General features: G+C 40.9%; 1 protein-coding gene across 2 annotated transcripts in view; it reads left to right on the top strand.

Moving 5' to 3' along the window:
* The window catches only part of LOC120726362 (ephrin type-A receptor 7-like), a 154,739-nt gene that overhangs the window by 37,502 nt on the left and 97,211 nt on the right, over positions 1–20,026 (top strand). For both annotated transcript variants that reach the window (XM_040019876.1, XM_040019877.1), the window contains exons 2-3: positions 3,804–3,868; positions 7,641–8,313. In XM_040019876.1, coding sequence (XP_039875810.1) covers positions 3,804–3,868; positions 7,641–8,313 — 738 coding nt within the window. The remainder of the gene's footprint in view (positions 1–3,803; positions 3,869–7,640; positions 8,314–20,026) is intronic.

The following is a 20,026-nucleotide window of genomic DNA, read 5'->3' on the forward strand; positions in this document are numbered from 1 at the left end:
ATAGTTTTTCACCCACTAATTTCACTCAGCCATCCCTTTGCATGGATCTTATCCAAACTGGTTGACAGAGAAGCTGCTAAAGTGATAGCTGTTACTTTAAAGACTGTTGTAAAGATAGAATTTGCTTAAGCAATGTCGAATTTTCTGAGCCTTCCCCTGCTAATTGTGACTGATATCATCTTAATTATAACATATTTCTCAAAAGAAGAAAAATAAAGAACGCTGACTTTTTTGTTGTTGTTGTGAAGGCTCATTTTTAATTTTTCATCAAAACATTAGCAACATAATTGTGTCCTTTTCTCATATGAAGTATTCTATATTAACACTGTCAGCATTGTGTGATCAAAGCAGAGGAGCCTCTGTTACTCTTCAGGGATCATGTTTTATCTGCTGGTGATGAAAGTCAGCCTCATTTTGTGGGTCCTAAATAGGCCTGAGACCAAAATCATACAAAAAAGAAACACTGAAAGGTAATTACTCACAAAACAGCCTTTTGAAATTATTTAGTAAAACTAATGTGTCGTGGCTATTAAGTTGAGGCCATGTGTCACAGCGTACGAGAGCTTTTATTTCTGTGTCATATGTTCTTTCTCTGCCTTTCCCTCCCTTCCCCTTTCCCTCTTTTGATGACCCTTCCTTCACCAGATTAGCTTTTCTTTGCCGGACTTTTTGTCATCTTCTCTGGATATCTTTTCTCTCGCTCTCTCTTCCTACTGCCCTTAAAGGCCCATTAGTCTGTCTAACTACACTGTGATTACCAGACTTATGTATTCAATGTGTGATTACAGGGCCAACTTTGTCCTGCAAGTCTCTCTTTGACTGACTGTCTGACTGCTCAGGAAGACATAGCGATCCCTTGTGCGTTATCCAGCGTACTCATTTATGTACACTTCATGTGCTCATTTCTCACTTCTTCCTTTTCCTTTTCCAGCCCTTTCTCCAACTGTTATTTTTTCGTTCTTTCTCACTTGTTGGCTCTTTCTTTCTTCTCTTTGCCCTCCTCTGCTGATTATTTTCTCTCATCATCTCTCTTTTGGCTTCTGCCTCAGCCTTCCTCTGTGTCTCTCCAGCACCTTTGCCCTCTCCCTCTCTAATCTTTTCCAAATGCTTCTGTGTTATCAGCGAACCACAGAAGCATGCTTTGGGCACCCTTTGGTGTTAACCCAAAAACAATGAAATTAAGTGTTTTGTAAAGGGTCTTTAATTTTCCAGCAAGGCTTCCCTGATCCCTATCCAGTGCTCTAGTGTCTCCTTTTCAAGCAAATCCCAAAATAAGAAGAATGAAAACTGCATTGTCCTCTGAAGATTTTGGCTATACAAACTGCAATAGCATTGCATAGAAGTCTATTAAATCCCTATACAGTTATGGTCTTGAAATAATAGTAATAACAATAATAATATAAAGAAAATGTATTTACAGTAAATAGTGATACATCTGCACACATTTGAGCCAGAGTGCATATTCTTCTTGTCAGAGCGTGAGTCAGCCACAGGTTTTAGTCACCACTTTTTATACAGCTGAATCAGACTGTGTAGGCTTCTGGTTTTTGTTTTTTGCTCATCAGGATGTCCTTGTGCCTTGTTATTAATTTCCACGAAGCCAGATATTTGTCATGTAGCAGCTGCGTATGCGATCAAAGATCTTTACACCAAGAATTGCTCGGTATAAGGTAAAATTGTTACTTCTCAAGGAGTCTGTCTCTAACTGCAGTCTGTGTCGCTCAGGTTATTTTTGATAGCCCTTACAATCTCCTGAAGTGGTTGAAAGTTGAAGCAGAACATAAAAGTTAAAGCCAAGTAACAAGAATGAAAGTAGCACTTTCAAGGATAATAAAAAGCAATCTTTGCACAGCGTGTTCCTTGAAGTCTGGAGGAAAAAAATGGCTTTGTCTGGTTGTCACACCTCAGATTCCCTCAAAGATGTACGTGTTGAGAACACTGTAAGAGAGCCTGGTTCTCAGTGTGTGTGTGTGTGTGTGTGTGTGTAAGTGTGGGTGAATGTGTGTGTGCCAGTGGAGTGGGGGTCTGTTTAAGCAGACAAGCTTAAAGCATGGTTAATTTTAATATCAGCAAAATCCCTTAAAAATCAGGCGTTAATGCAGCTCACCATATGTCACTACAGATGTTGATATTAGATTATAGATTAAGATAAATGTGCTGATGATGGCTCTCGTGCACGCCTGCCACATAGAACAGAATGTAAAACGACAACTGTTCTCAGTGCGACTGCTCAGATACGTCCTCGCTAATGAACTCTGGTTCCTTTTTCAAATTTGGTAGAACGGGTATTAAGATCTTTTAATAAAATGAGAGTTACTTTGGTTTTGCTCTCTTGATGAATATTCTGATCTAATACTTAATCTTGAAATTCGTTGTACCAGTATCTACCTTTGTTGCTATTGAATGATTTAATTATATATTATATCAACATAAAGAGATCTAAATAGTATTTCGGATTCAAGTACATGACAAATGAAGAAGTAACAGGACAAAAAAATTATCTATGGCAGATGAATAACATCTGACATTATCTGAAAGGAAACTGGAAAATAAAATCCAGCAAGGACCTGGCGCAGGACCTGAGAGGTGCTTCTGGCCCTTCAGTTGATCCATATACTGTTTGCTGTACAAACGTTACATGGATCAACTGGTGGCTATCGAGAAGCCATTCTTACCTGAATAAAAAAAAACACACCGTGGAGCACTATCTGTGGATTGGCCTCCCTACAGCCCAGATCTCAGCATTATTGAAGGAGTGTGGGATACTTTTTACTAAGAATTGAACAAAAGCTAGCAAACATAAAATAGAAGAGGTTTAAATGTCCTTCGAGAAACCTCAGGATCTATTGCCGAAGACTACTTGAAGAAATTCCAAGAAAGTTTGCATAAGAGAGTTCAGGCTGTGCTAAAAAATTAAAAGGTGATCTCATACCAAATATTAACATTCAAACATCATTAGAATTGCACTCTGCGCAACTCTAATAAGGTCTGTTTTTGCCTCATATACTGCGTTTCCACTTATGCGAGTGGTTCAAGACTTTTGAATGGTGTTGTAGTTATTGTCCTTCAGTGGTGTACCTTAGGCAACGCAATGTAGCTTAACTCCTAGATATTTCTTTAAAGAAACGTTGCTGTATCCGTTATTTGGCTGATTTTAAACAGGGAGATTTACGCCGGCTTTCACTCACTGCAGTCCGCTTCTTATGTAGCTGTCCGTGGTGCTGAAACCAGCTTCAAAGCTTACATTTTGTCTCTCTGTGCTGAAAAGAAACTGCATTTCCTGTTTTCCACTCTTGAAAGCTAAATAAGGGTGCTCTTTTTCTCCCGACTCTTTGTAAAAGTTCTATGGTTCTGTTTTGTTTTGTTTGTGGTTTTCTGTGTGTTGTGTGTGAAGCCAGGGGCTAAAGGAAAGCGCTTTGTCCAGCTTAAATCCTCAACAGATGGTGTTAATGCATTTATCAAAGGACAGGTTCACTCTCAACAGATTTTGTCAAACCTTTCTCAGTGTTAATGCCTTTCTTTCATTATTCCAAACCTGACGTGTCATTTTGCACTTTGTGTTATTCATATTTACTCCAAGCACTTTCAGAGGCCAAATAAAACTGAACTATTATGCAAATGTACTGTAAATGACTAATTTAATACTATTATTTGCTTGAGTTAGTGTTAATTGAGTTTTTTTTATCATGCAGGTGAGGTACACTGTTGGGAAATGTATTTAAAAATAAAGGCAAATACACTCTAATGCCACATGTCGTCTAACTCATGTCTGTCTTCCCCCCTTTTTTTGTAATTTCCTGCAGTGGTGCTGCTGAATTCTAAAGAGACTCAAGCAGAGCTCGGCTGGACGTCCTATCCCCCTAATGGAGTAAGTATAGTTGCATTTTTCATTACCTGCATGTCATTTTTTTCATTTGTAGACGCATGTGTTTACTTGCCAGCCTCCACACAGCTTGTTACTTTACTTTTCCACACCTTTTCTTCAATTTGTCCCCAGTGCTGAGCTCATCATTATCATTAATCATTGGGACTAATTCAGGCTACTATATAGCAGTGTCCAAAGCAGCTACACAGATGTGCTGCCACAGATAAATGGCCTTTTGTGACGATCGATTTCGTCCGTAAAACCCTTTGCACTAAGTTATGACTGCAAGATAAATGCAGGAGCACTTTTGCCAGAGCAGTTTGTCACCCACGTGTCACCTGCAAGTAGGCCTTTCCATGCACACACACTTGATAAGTCTATTATATGAATAACATCACTGCTTTTAAATGTGCATTGTTTAGGATAGAGGTTGCTGAAGCACTTGTGTTTGAGATGACTGCTGCACTACGTACTCCACTATGCATAAGATTAATGTGACTGTGTGATTCACCTACAAGTCCCAGTAGAAGTGATAGAGAACACACTGCACCCACTTTGATATAGTCACCTTGACAGGAGAGGGGCTGATCACATTACCATTGGAGATAATCCATTTCTACTCTTTTGCTTTGTGCACGTTTGTGTATTTATGAGAGAGGGAGAGCAGTTCATATTTGCTGCTCAGTTCACTTTCAATTCTGTCAAGAGCGCCTCGGTAATTCAAATAGTGACATGGAGTCATAATCATTCATCTGATGGATAAATTATATATTTGATTAAGTTTTTCTTGCTCTTCCAGACTGAAAGTAAATCAGAAAAACAAACTCTGCCCTACGGCAAATATTAGGAAACTATAAAAAGCATTCTTAGAGTGCTCAGAGGAGTTTAAACTTTTAATTCCTCAAAAATAAAATACATTTAAAAGATAAATAAAATGCTATATTATTCAGTGGTTCCTCACTACTACTACTACTGATACTTGTGACTCTGTCCCAATGGCATAAATAGGGTGTGCACATACACCAGATTTCTTTTTACTACTACCACTTCTTCTAAAACAACAACTACTAATAATAATCTTTTGTTAGCAAACAGGCCAGTAATTATCAATTATTTGGATCAATATTTAGACAAAAAACACTCTTAATCTATTCAGCAAGGTGCAGAGAGTTCTTTAGAACAGGGAATCTCTGTCAGTACCGATATAGTATCAATGTTTTAGGCTACACCAAAGCTGCAAAAAATAAATAAATAAATAAAAACTATCTGTAGGCTGAAGGCCAACTAACAAAGCCCGTTAATTAAGCCTGCTGTGTCTTTTTTTCTAAATTCGTTTCTTGTGAATAAATCACAAGACTGTGGGATGAAGCGTTTATACCAGGGGTAGGCAACCTTTCTGATGACGAGTGCCATTTAAAATTTCCTCAGAGGTCAGTGTGCCATATTATTGCATTAGCAATACATTTAATAACGCTCTATATTAACGGTTGCACACTATATAGAACCACTTTATAGAATTATATTTGTTCGCAGATGTTGGCAGCAATCAGCGAATAGTTATCAGCTATTTTGAAACGAAAAAAAAGGACACTTTTTATCCATAACAAGAACTCCATGACAGCAAATGAACTGTACAACAGAAAATGCAAATGCTATTTATGGTCTCCTCACAACAATAAGAAAAATAAACTGGGCAAATATGGCATGTCTGTTAATACAGAGACACACATGTTAATGTGATCTCTGGTCTCCCACTCACAGACACAGGTCTCCGAGTGTCCAGCATTCAGACGGCTACCTGAGGACACTCATGTGAGAGAAAATCTGCTCACACAGATATGTAGAGCCAAATACTGTCAATAAGGCCTCTGCAATGTTCTGAAGACAGTTAAACTTGTCAGGTAGTGATGTCCAGCAGGTGAAAATGCAAGCTCCATGAACACACACAGCTATGGATTCCAGCTGCTTCTATTTTATATGTATGATTTTTATCATACATCATACATCTATCATAAGCTTCAGAGAATTATTTATTAAAAGCTAGACATTTTAAATGAGAATAAGAAAGTATTTCTTTGTGCCCCCCTTTCCCTGTTAATGCCCTACATGGGCCCCTGGCAAAACTTTGCTAGACCCGCCCCTGCACAGTTATCAGCTGTCAGCTACATAAAAAAAGGATCCTGGTGTTATTTGTTTCTCAGGAACAGTTCATAACTTCCCTTCAACTCATTCATGTCACCTAAAAGGTAAACCTGTTTCTCCATCACCTGTTCAGCTCTGATGATTCAGTAAGGACATCTCCTGGTTTCATCTTCCTGGTTTCCCTCTCACCAGATATACAAACCGACATCATGACCAGCAGCTTTTACAGCTGTGGCTCCAGCAAACATCAGCTACTAGAAAGTGATATTAAATACATTCTAACAACAGCTGATCAAGCTTAAACGTGCTGCTGTTGTTTAGCGCAACATTCGGCGGTTTCCTCTTTCTGGCGCAAAGTGGGCGATAAACAAACGAGAAAAAAGCCGATCAGCTGATCATTGATCAGTTTCATGATTGAAGTAGCAACAGGCGAGAGAGGGGAGAGAATGAGAGAAGAAGAGGCAGCTGTGCAGCGTAAAGACATAGAATAACTCCAGCTTTGTGTCTTTTTCCATTCTAGCTGAAGTCCGGGACAAACTATTCCTTTTCACCTCAACATGAAATGAGTAATATTTTCTCTCAATATGGGACGATTCTGTCTTTTTACGGGACGGTTGGCAACTCTACTAACCTTATGAATAAAATAAAGTTCACTATCAGTAACATCAAAGCATCCACCCAGCTGTATAGAAACTCCGTCATGCTAGCTAGCACGCAGTACGAGTTATTGTAACTGACTGTAAAAAGTCAGCACAACGAAAATAAACTCCACCTAAACTTGGTTTATATCTGACCCAGATAGACTGCAGGTCATAACTTCTTACCTGAAGTTCAGTTCATCTGACACTCGGACCGGCGGCCGCCTCGGGTCTCTCCTCTTGCCTCCCCTTTCTCTCATCCACCTGCTGGCCTCCACCACTTGCTAATGTTACTGAATCTGTGGAAGCACCGCCACAGCCACCACCAAACAACTGAGTTATTTTTACACACCGACCAGCCAATCCACCACCTTTCAGTGTTTTTACCATTACAAAGAAAGAAAAAAAAGTCACCGGGCCACCGAGCAAATGCCCAGTATGCCCGATGGCCAGTCCAGCTATGGTCGTGCCATCAGTTAACCCTTCACGTGCCAACTGTGGCACGCGTGCCTAGGGTTGCCGACCCCTGGTTTGTACAAATATTTAACACAAATGCCATTAGTTTAAGTGCCAAGCAGGCTGAGATCGAAAGAAAGTGACTAAGGTCTGACCCACAGTTGCAGAAACACCACTTAAGACTCACGATGACTGAGCCTGTTCATTATGTCATTGTGTGACACTATTAGACAATCTGAGAACCAATGATTTTTATTTCAAACACCCACTCATCAGATTATGTCATTACACTGTTAACCTGAACTTACTCACTCCTGTTTGCATATCTATTCTTTCTGCTGTCATTTAACATTTTTATCATCTGTTTCTTGCTGTTTTTTGCTTCTTGTCAGTCCTTCATGTTATTGCTAAGCTCCTTGCTGCTTATTCATGGTCTCTTTCCATTCCCGTATTCCTTTTCTTGATTTTCTTTTTTCTATACCTCACATTTAAAAGTTTTTGTCTTTTTTTCCCCCCTGCCCAAATCTTTATCCCTACAGTGGGAGGAAATAAGCGGCGTAGATGAGAAGTATAAGCCCATTCGGACATACCAGGTGTGCAATGTGATGGAGCCCACGCAGCAGAACAACTGGCTGCAGACGGGCTGGGTGGCACGTCGAGGTGGACAGCGCATTTTTGTGGAGCTCCAGTTCACTCTGCGTGACTGCAACAGCATCCCTGGTGTAGCAGGCACCTGCAAGGAGACCTTCAACCTCCTGTATGTCGAGTCAGACAGGGACCTTGGAGGCGTGACGCGAGAGGACCGCTATACCAAGATAGATACCATTGCTGCTGATGAGAGCTTCACGCAGGGTGATCTTGGTGAGAGGAAGATGAAGCTGAACACAGAGGTGCGCGAGATCGGCCACCTCAATCGTAAAGGGTTCCACCTGGCATTCCAGGATGTCGGTGCCTGCGTGGCACTGGTGGCTGTGCGGGTTTACTACAAACGCTGTCTCGCAACCGTCCAGAACCTGGCAGTGTTCCCCGATACAGTGGCCGAGGCAGCGTTTGCCACGCTTGTAGAGGTGCGCGGCACCTGTGTTAACAACTCTGAAGTTGACACAGACAGCCCTCCCAGGATGCATTGTAGTGCCGAAGGTGAATGGCTGGTGCCTATTGGGAAGTGCAGCTGCAGCGCCGGCTATGAGGAGGGACACAGCAGCTGTGAAGGTAGGGAATGGAAAATCAGATAGTGGGATGTGTGGATACACGAATAAGAATGCAGCAAATACAAGCAACGAGAAAGGAATTGTGTCGGAAATGAACTAAAGCAACAAATCCAGAATACTGAATAAAGAAAAGAAAGATTAGCAATGTTTTCATGTGTTTTAGCTCTTTGATAAAATGCTCTGGACTAACAACGAGCAGGAACACAACAGGAAAAAAACAAAAACTGTGTGTGATTTTTTTTGTTTGTTTTTTTTTTTTAAACACAACTTGGTTTGAATTTTTGCTAGAAACCGGTGTCAGTGTATTGAATAGCACATACAAAATACAGCAAATAATTGCATTGCAATCAAAACTGATGATTTGTATGCAAACTAAGTGAAATTGGCATTTTTTTCATGTGTTAAATGGCAGTGCCACTTGCATTAGAGCCAATCCAAATTCCAAATTACATTGGAGGTTCAGGCAGATATTGCTAGCAGCTACAAATATTATAAAGCCGTATAGTTCTGTTGAAGATATATTCAGTTAAAAAGACTCTGAAATTGACATTACCTTTAGAGTAAGTAATATTCAACAAGAGACTTGAAGTGAGTTAACAGAATGAGGATTTTTGCAGTGAAAAGAAGAAAAAAGGAGAGGAGTTTGAGGGCGATGAAGTTGGGCAGAATAAAAGAAGAGATTAATGGCATTAGAAGATGAGAAAAGCAAGGCTGATCTGTATTGAGACACACACAGAGATACAGCAGATACTGTAAGAGTGAACGAGGGAAAGGGAACAAGTGCAGGTGAGCAAGGACAGAAAGGAGAAATCAATGTTAACGAGTGTTTAGACAAGAAGAACGATCCGCAGTGGTCATGTTTTTAGAGGGCAGACAATAGAAGTACAAAGACACCTTTCTCATTCATTTTCAAACTGTGCCTCCTTTTGTTCTATACTGACGGTGCCATCGATTGCGAGGATCTTGACTTGTCAGAGATGTTAAAATATTTCGTGTTTATGTCCAAACGTTGTCACACATATTGGCATGTGAGGCATGGTGTGTGTACCGTGAGTATGAGAAGTGTGAAGAGCCTGGTGCGTGTGAATGTGAACACAATGACTTTGTGTACTGTTTCTTCAGAAGGCCGTGTCCCAAGCTTGACAACACATCTTTCTTTCATGAGGCATAAATGTCCCGATTAACACACAGACACACCTACATGAAGTGCTGCCATTAGTAAGCTAGCGGGTGGTTTGATGTGTTGCTTTCTGACGTAAACTGAAACGGACAGTATTGCGATCTTTTGTCACAATTGCTCATATAATAGCAGCAGTTTGAACGCCTGACTCTCGCTGTTAGTTTTCACACCCCATCTTGAATTATTGTGCAATGTGATGTGGGTGTTGGAGTCACTTGACTAGACTGTAATGTGCAGTAATGGGACAGTAATTTAGACTGTTGAACCCGGTGCGGTGATCTCATATTGATCCCCGCAGTGGTTTTTTATTAAAAATGTATTGATTCTGTGTATTTGATTCACAATAGTAATTTACACCAGCGTGTTTGTATTCCAAGGTGAAGCTCATTGTGCTACTAACTAAAATATATAAGAAACAGCAACATAGCTAAAAGGCTCAGTGAGTCTATCCATAAAAAGTCAAAACCTTACTTGGATTCAGTTTGCCTGCTGTCCACTTCAAGGTTGTCTCTGTCTGAAGCTCTGCACAGCTCTCAGCACTCCTGCTGTTTTCAGGTCATTTCCTTGAAGTCTCATTCTGACCACTTCCCTCTGCACGTCTTCTTTGCTGTGTCAAAGCAGCATGCCTTTAACTATACTTTCATTTTGGGGAAGAAGTCGGGTGAGCAACAATTTTTGTTGCCGTGGCCATGAAAGCCATCACGTTCGGGGTCGTTTGCAGTAAGTGTTCTCCCTCAGACACCTCGGGATGTCGATGACCTTGTGCATTACCTGTGGACTTGTACATCGCATGATCTTCCAGTGAAGACTGCTGTTTTCTCATCTAAGTCGTAGCAGGGACATAATATTTTCTTAACCTTAACATTTTTTGGTATGATTGTACCATATGCCGCTTTTGGAATGCTTTCATTTAGTGGGATCTAACAACCGATATGGTAATTCATCACATATCTTGTCTGTCATTGTAAATGATGGGCCGTAACAATATTAACTTTATGAAGTTTTTGCCAACAATAGTTCTGTAAAACACCTAGCTGTTGAGAGGAACCAATAGTTAAGGAAAAAAATCCAGTATAAATAGTATTAATAGTAAAGTTGGTGATAAGTTGTGCAGAACTTTGGCTGCGTTGCACATTTTCTGGTTCTGCAGTAACAGTTTGACAGTTGGAGCTGAGAATTGTTTAATGATATTGGCAGTTGGGCCGTGTGCAAATAAAGTATGTGTTGCTTGTCCTGCTTTTTGTAATTACTGACAATGCTTTTTCGACAATAAAATCTTCGCCGCGGACTGAAGAATCTGACTGATGTACAAACCAACAGAGAAACTCGGAGGAGAATAACAATGTGGTACGGGGAAGCACCGCGCAGATGGATGAAGAGAGAAAGCAGTGACAGGAAACCAACAAAAAAAAAGTAACATTTTAAAGGAAAATAAGGAGTAAAGGGAGAATAGAACATGTCAGGCATCTTGCCAAAAGAGCAAGTAGACAAGGACAGTGAGTCTCAGTGATGGCACAGAAAAGCCTGCGAGTCCACAGAGACTCAGAGAGAGAGAGAGAGAGACGTTTTAGACTGCTTCTATCGGTGCTCAACCTTGACTGGGTGCAGTTTAGCAAGTAACTGTGTGGTCCACTAGGTGATAGAGAATGTCATTATCCATGAGAGTGGTCTGCTGACACACACACACACACACACACGTTCCCTGTAGTGCCTCTTTCCTCACTTCAGCTGTAATGGTATGAATATGCAGCCAAAGCCCAGACATCTCCCACTGCACCAGAGCTATTGATCAGCTGTAATGCTCCACTAAACTGAGGAATTGCGCTGGGACTGCTCATACACACTTATACTAAGGACACATCTCACAGTAGACACACACACACTTTTTTTTTTTTTAAATTTCATTTTGTGTGTCGGAGAAAGACATCGGGTCTCCATGTGCACCTCATAAAAATGGATAGTGAGATTACAGAAATGCTTTGTGCGCAAGGACATTTGAGTTTATATATGTGTCGCAATCATCCTCATGCACATGTCCTTCAAGAATATGAATGAGTAGCTGCTGTGAAGTACAATAAAAAAAGAATGCAAAGCAGTAAATCGCAACAAACACAACAAAGCTGTGATCTTCAACTGATTCCCATGTACGTTTGCATACAGTGTTCACAGGTTCTATGTCTTATTTACTCCTGAGCGTAATTGTTTAACTGAGTGAGTGAAAATGCACTAAGTGTCTCAGTCCCGGTCAATAATATTGAAGAGCCAGTGAGAAGCTACTGATAATGGTGTAAACAGATAGTGCAGTGCAGTAGGGAAGAGGATTATTACCGCATCCTCTGTAAGGGTCACAGAAGATTTAAGGAATGCTGGATTACTTCGGATTATGGCAACTGCTGTCATAATTCTTTTTATAAAGTTTTTACCTAGGAAGTGTAGGTATTAAAGGACATTTAACTTAATTTAACAACAACAAAAAAACTCAGCAAAAGAGCAAATTTGTTATGTGTCCAGCCATGCGGTGGCTCTCGTCTGGCTTTCATCTCTCCAGTTCGACTACTTTCTGCATCAAAACTGAATGAATGTGTAATTATAGAAAACCTAAAAGAGACAAAAATGTGTGTGGTGGTGAAGTCGTCTCTTACAACTGAGTTACTACCAAGTATCTCTGGGATGAAAAGAGGAGATCCTGGTGTTTAAGATTTAGGTCATGCAACTAATCCGCTGTTGCTCAGAGGACCGCAAGACTGCTGCTGCTTGTGAAGATGAGTGTAAATACGAAGAACTTAGAGCTTATGTCCACTTAGCCTCCTCATGAAATACATAAAAGGCCAAAAAAGGAGAGCGGGTTTAAAAACCAGAGCGGTAGGACGACTTGGATGTGTACATCTTGACCCTGTGTGCATTCACAAGTCATACACGCGTTGTGAGGAGCACACATATGTTCTTCGGTCTCATTATGAATAGCCGTCAACAGGAACAGACCAGGGGGCAAAAAAATTACGTAATATATTACCTCAGAAATGGTGTGTTTGATGTACATGTGTAATTATGTGTGGGGTTTTTTTGCGTGTGTCTCTTTCACACTCATGAGCTCCATCCTGTTCTAATTAAGGCAGGCTGCTCTTTCTATATAATTACTGAGTTTGCCTCATGCCTTCAGCGGATTCTCTTATTATCTTTGTTTGATGCTTCACAATCCAGCTCCATCACATTCACCACCCTGCTATTCCTTCCTATTGCTCTCCTTCCCTCCGTAATTTACTACACGCCATCCTTCTCCTCCCCTTTCCCCCCTCATGCACCTTTATTTCCTTCTCCTATTTACCCCCCACGCGCTCCCTGTGCTGCCAAAGAACTGTATACTTAATTTCTATCTTACTGATCAGAGCAACACTTCACGACTTCCTCCAAAGAAACTGTTTGCGTTCTCTCTCCTCCTCTACCTTTTTCCTTTTTTTTTCTCCCTCTTTGACTTTCTGTTTTTTTATCTTGTCTCTTTTCAATATTTCCCATCAACATTCTGCTTTTCCTCTCTCCAGCTCTTGTTTCATGCCCCCCTGGGGCGACCATGTGGCAGGGTAAGATGGGGTGAAGCAGGGCGAGGCAGGTTAACAGGCTGAAATCTGCTGGTGAAGCTTGGAGATTTATCCGATGCATTTGTACAGGGCGGTGAGCGAGAAAGTGTGTGTGTGTGTGTGTGTGTATGTGTGTGTTTGTGTGTTGCGTGCTCAAATTTGGCACTAGTAGCCAATCATATGTTTCCAAAGTCGCTCCCTCTGTTGCAGTCATCTTCCGCTCTGTCTGTTGTCACTTCTTGTCATGTCCTTATCAGCCTTCCCTATTTCTTTTTGTCTCAGACAGAAGTCTTATTGTATTCTCATTCTTTTACTTCTATTTGCGTAGCTTTCCAGTCTTTCGCCAGTGATTTGTAACCACATCCTAACCTTTATGATAGAGCATCTTTCCCACTTTCCATATTCATGTTTTTGACTCATCATTCATTCTCCTTTTATCTTACATTTTGTTATCTTTATACTACCTCTTTTTGGCTAGGTGCCACCCCTGCCCATCTGGTCTCCCCTCGCTATCCTTCTCCATCTTTCTCCTTTCCAGCCACGTCACCTGCTACTGTTAGTCATTTCTCTTCCCCAGCTTTCATTTTAAATAATTCACATTCTCCAGGGAGAAAGACAAATGTGTTCTTTTGAGCCAACCGTCTGATGTATTTATTTTGCTGGACACCCATACAACAAGTGGGCAAAGAGCACAAATACACACCCGTCAAACATTCACACACTAATAGAGAGCATTCCCACATAGACATACAGACATCTATGTGTGTGCTTGTTTACAAAAGTACCATTAAAATGTCCCTTGGATATTGAAAATGTGTGCTGGAGGGAGGCCAAGCACTCGCTATTCATTTTTCCCCTGCCTTACTTCACCTGGGGAGAATGAGGAAGGAAGGAATTAAGTTGGGGGGGCATTATAGATGGAGGTGAAAATGTATTTTGGGGGGGTTGAGGAGGAGGAGGAGGAAGAAAAATTGGAAAGGGAATGCATAGCATTGCAGAAAAAGGAAAAAAGGAGCTGTCACAAATTCCTCGTCGTTTCACTGTTTGTTAGTCACTCTGCGTAAAAGCGGAATGCATAAAATATGAGTTGTAAAAGCTGAGGATGATTTCAGAGACGCACACAATGCTGGTGCAGAGAGATGACGCTAAGAAAAATGACAATGAGAAGTGAGGGAGATGATGTAGATTTGAAAGGGAGAAGACAGTGAGAGTAAAGGTGATGAGTTTTAGAGGTTAAAGGCTAAAAAAACAAGTAAAAAAAAAACCCCAACTTGACCTGTAAGTAAAGAAAAAAAGTGGAGGTCAGAGGGAGATAATGGTAAGTTGAAGAGAAAGAAAAAACAAAGCACGAAAAGGTGAGAACTAGGCAGAGTGAAATTGCAATGTGTTACCTTCATCCTTTTCTCTCTTTCCCCCCCCCCTTTTTTTTTTTCAACTTTCAGTCTTCCGCACCAGTCTCATGAATTAAATACAGCCAACATGAATGCATCAAAGTTAGAAAAGGTTGGCATCCAGCTTAATCAGGTTGCTAACTCACCCGACATGACAGCCTCATTTCTCTCTGACTCGCCCATGACCACTGAGCCGCATCAAATATTCAGTAAAACATGGAACTATCCTGTAAGAGCAGCTCCTGCTTATTAAGTACATGGAAGTTTTGGTGTTCATGAGAAATAAAAAGACATTAGAACAAAAGAAACTGGCAGCTTTATTCCCTGGAATACCAGTTTCCTCTTTGCTTTATTATACCTTTCCTCCTCTTTCAGTAATTATTTTCAAGCCACTACAGTATCGCTGAGGTGTGATACAATATTCAGTTGCATAAAATATTGCTCACCATAAGACTTGAGATTAGTTACACTCATTTTTGGTGATTATAATTAAATCATATGGTATACATTTAAAATGTAAGCCTGACTTAGTAAGAATTTTAAATATCCTTGTGGAGAAACTGCGTTACTCAGCAGCAAATAGAATATAAATCAAAGTGAAACAATGGGGGAAGATTAACAGCACAGCCGATAAGCGTAGCACCATTTTTCTCTCCACGGGGAACATATTAAGTTGACTTATGGTTTGAGAAGCATGTTATATTCACTCAGCTATGTTTTGCATGTTTTAACAAATCACCACCCAGTAAAACCAAGTATCTCTAAATTCACTGATTAAAGGCTCCTTTTATGGGAGCCGTCTTGCACTTCCTGAATCGAAAACTATGCCTAGTTTTGAAAAATGGCAAGGACATTTCTCCGCTGTGATAATTTCTGGTGCTAATGAAAGCAAGAATACACATTAAAGCTCAATTATATTCTGTCAGACTAAACAGGAAAACTTAAATATAAAAACAACAGAGGCAGGCTCAAGCTAGCAATTTTCTTCCACAGATGCTGGCCCTTAGGCTCGTGCTATGCTATCCCAGTTGAACCACTCTGGCACATGAAAGCTGCATCTTAGATTAAAGATTAATGCTAAGTCTCATTATGTAAGGCTGTGTAATTCCTGGTGTCCTGAAGTGACCCAGCAGAAGAATTTTGGATGTGCTAGATGATTAACGACGCTTGTGTTTGCGTCTAAGAGTTCTTTTTCTTGGGCTCCATAGAAAAAAATCGGGGGGAAAAAAATCGTTATTTTACAAGAAATGTGCACAGATCCATACATGTATGCTACCTGGCTGCACACCCCACCTCCTCATAGTAAAATATGAAAAAATTATAATGTTAATGGAAAGGCAGTGTTCAGAAATGCCCTGCTGTCCCACAGTCTCCTCGTTCCATCCCTATTCAAGCTCTACTAATAACTTTCCATCTGTTCCAAATTGATGTGGGATCAGTGTATAGATCTGTCTGCCCCCACTTAACCTCAGTGAAATGTACTTATTCTGTCAAAACACTTGAAAGATGGCGAACGCAGGAGTGCGCACACACACACACGTGTGCTTATTGGAAACAAAGTCTTAAGAGGAAGCCGCTATTATTTTTAGTACTACAGGTCTCATTGAAGTCAGGAGGAGTGAAATGAAAAATAAAATAGTCAAAGTGCGTTGAGAACTGTTAAGTCAACGGTAACTGGATTTACACAATTAGTGTTAAAGACAGTTTGTCACTCACTCTAGTAGATCTGCGTGTTCTGTACAGTGGTATGCGGTGATTAATTGGTTATCAGTTACAAGTTGATTTGTATTTTTATTTGTTTTATTTATTCATTTATTTAATGGTTTTGGGCTGGAGCCTGTCAGTGCTGACATATGCCATGACACAAGATGTGAGGCAGGGCTTGTTCAGCACAGGGGTGTATCTCTGTAATGGAGCCCATCGAGTCCATCAATGCTAACACACGGAGATAGACAGCCATTCACACCCACATCCGTGCCCATAGAGTTAATGCATGTCTGTGGGCGGAAACAGGAGCACCAAGAGAAAACCCACATAGGGAAAATGCTAATAATGTGACTGTAATATGTCATCAGCACTGAAAAAGAAAATTTATTTTTGTTAGTCATTAAAACAAATGGCAAAACATCTGTAAGACTGAAAAGTGAGTTGCCTTTAACTTAAAGTATGACTAAAAACCTCGATGTACAATTATCTTTAAAATTCAGTTCACTGCGTTTTTTTTTTTTTAAATAAAAGTAAATCTTCAATAACCTGCACTGCTTAATTATGTTTCAAGGCAAACGTTTACATTGTGAGTTTGTATGTGATGAGCTGTGCAGCCATCCCTGTTTGAATCTACCCTGCGTATCTATGTCTGTGTATGCCGGCTGTTGTCTCTGTATTCACAGCTCGACAGAGGGGCCTGCCATGAGGACAGAGTGCCCGCCCCCCCTGGCTCCACAGTGCGCCTGGCATGCCAGCCTTTGCCAGCTTAGCTCTCCATCCCCCTGCCTTCCTTGTTTTCCTGTCATTCGTCATCACCCTCCCTATCATGCACCCTCTCTTGTGCAAACTGATACGCATTCACACGACTCAACCCACATTCCACTGAAATGGACGGCTTTTCCAGAGACACCTGCGCCACTGCGCTCCAAATATAACACACGTAAATGCACACGCCCACACATATCCATGTATGTGTACATTAAGATTTCTTGGGCACGTGCATTTGCATATCCATATACTGAATGCACGGATCATCCCAAACACTCCCAGAAACAAACAACACTACATATGCATGCTCAGACATGGGCTTACTCCCACTCCCTCACAGGCTCATGTGTGTTATTTGTCCGTAACCCACTCCATCTGTTTCTGCCTTCACGCCTAACTAAGGCCTGTTTATCACTCGGCACACTCACGCACGCACACTCTCATTGTTTTGATGTGTAATCATGTGCAGTTCCACAAACACCTGTAGTCCTTATATTAACCAGACAACCCATAATCCTCTCGGATGGACAGGCTCATTACACTCAGATGCTCACACATCACTGAGCAAAAGCCATAAATCTAGACGTACACTTTGGCGAAATCTAATTTTATATTCTGGTAGAGTTATGAGGGATTTTGTCACACTGGCAATAATTGTTTCATGCTCTCTTTGCACACATGGACGTGCCCCTTGATCATTCGCTTTCTCTCCCCGACACACGCACACAAATGCTCACAGTGGGGAACAGTGTGAAGTGATTGGCATCCTGAGTAGAGTGTTATGGGTGACATTTCCACTGTGTAGTGGTATTGAGGTCTCCTGCAGGGCCTCTGGTCCAATTGGCACGTTGAGAGATTGAGGGCGTTAGGTGGGTGGAGGTTCCAGAGAGAGAGGGGCCACCGAGGGAGAAAGAGAGAGAGAAAGACACAGGGTTACTACAGCTCCACTGGGTCCTAATATCAAGCTTGGGCTCTGTAAATGAGTTAGAAAAAAAATGAATTTGGATAAGTTTATACCTGTAGTTTTCCAAAGATAATCAAAATAATAACAAACTGAACTCTTCATATCAAGAGGACACAAATCAACAAAAGGGAAATGGTGCTTAATCGCATTTCATTTTTAGCCTAAAGCTATTTGCTACTTGAAATTTATGTTTGATGATAACCACCATAAACAAGCCCTGGTTGATTCTGTACTGAAGCTCAAATATGCTCCCCTATAAACTGTAAATCACAGCTGCCCACAGATATAAACAGAAGCTGATAGATGACACTCTGAAAATGTAAAACTTTTGGCTTGATGAGGTTTAAATTTCTATGATGTCCTAGAACCCACGAGGAACAAAGAGGAAAACTGGTCACACAGTCTAAATAGATTAAGTCGAGTCTTTTCAGGAGTGTCTCTAAATCATTGAAGCAAACAAAACTCCATCTCGCTCTCTGCTGTTTCTTTAGCTTTATCTCATGCCATTTGTTCACAGTCATCCCTGTTCTTGCGTGTTACTTTTTTCAACCTTTTTTTTTCCTTTTTATCTCCCTTTCCATCAAATAAGAAGGTGAATCAAACAAAGTCTTTTATCATAATTTAATCTTTCTCAGGAAAATGTAAGTTCCTACATTCCTCTGCAGTTATCACTTTATTCGGTGGTCATTTCATCTAGCTGAAGATGATCTGATTGGGCTGATGGGAATCTTAACATTGTCTGTAAACAGAAAGAAAATTCCAACATTAACCAGCATATATAATGGGCATTATCACTTGTAATCAGTCCCATAGATATGGCCAGCAGGGGCCCTCCTCCATCTCTCAGCAGGCTGAGTAGAAAGTAATCATCCACTGTAATCAGTGATCAACAGAAAGTAACCCAATTATGTAGGAGACACTTAAACCTCTGGTTGTAAAAATTGCGGTAATATAGACAATAGGGCTTTATAACAGGAGGTTCCACAGGCAACTGTTAGTGGTATTATAACAAAGTCAAAGTGATTGGGAACAACATCAACTCAGCTGGATCAGCAAGTGCTAATACGCGAAGAGGAAGAGCAACTTTCTGCAGACCTCCAAATGTGGCGTTCAGATTAGCTCAAGAACAGTGCTTCCTGGGTTTACATGGCCAAACAGCTGCAACCAAGCCTTACATCACCAAGTGCAATGTAAAGTGTCAGATGCTGTGGTGTAAAGCACGCCACCCTTGGACTCTAGAGCAGTAGAAACGTGCTCTCTGGAGTGCTTCTCTGTTTGAAAATCTGATGGACGAGTCTGGGTTTGGTGGTTGCCAGGTAACAGTTTGACTGCCCTGTGCGAAGTTTGGTGGAACTAAGATAATGGTGTGCGGTTGTTTTTCAGGATTTCGGCTGAGTTCTTTAGTTCCAGTGAAAGGAAGCATACCAAGAACTTTTGGGCAATTTCATCCTCCCAACTCTGTGGGAACAGTTTAGGGATGGCCCATTCCTTTTTCAACATGACTGTGCACTAGTGCACAAAGCAAGGTCCATAAATACATGGATGAGCGAGTTTGGTGTTAAAGAACTTGACTGACCTGTACAGAGTCATGACCTCAGCCTGGTAGAAACCTTTGGGAGGAATTGGAGCAGAGAGTGTGAGTCAGGACTTCCTGTCCAACATCAGTGTCAGACCTCACAAATGTGCTTCTGGAAGAATAGTTGAAAAGAAATCCCATAAACACACTCTTAAACCTGTGCAAAGCCTTCCCAGAAGAGTTGAAGCTGTTATAGCTGCAAAGGGTGGGCCAACATCATGTTAAATCCTATGGACTAAGATTGGGATGTCACTCGAGTTGTATGAAAGCAGACAAGCAAATACATTTGGGAATATAGCATACTTTTGTAAGTGAAGTTTTTCAACCCACTAGTGATCTTTTGCTCACCCCAGCTAAGTACTTTTCATGTCCAAACCTAACCAAACAGTGTGCAAAAATGATAGTAGATTCGGGTAGCTCTTAACAATGAAAGTTAAAGCTGAACAAAAGTGAAGTCGTTAAGTATAGGTCTTGAACTCCTATATGGCTGAGAGTCTTGCAGAATATGTCTCCACTTCCTCGCCTGCCTCTTAATGTAGAATTTTATTGCCGT

The sequence above is a fragment of the Simochromis diagramma genome, unplaced genomic scaffold, assembly GCF_900408965.1.
Source record: "Simochromis diagramma unplaced genomic scaffold, fSimDia1.1 OVJJ01000753.1, whole genome shotgun sequence".
In the NCBI taxonomy this organism is placed as follows: domain Eukaryota; kingdom Metazoa; phylum Chordata; class Actinopteri; order Cichliformes; family Cichlidae; genus Simochromis; species Simochromis diagramma.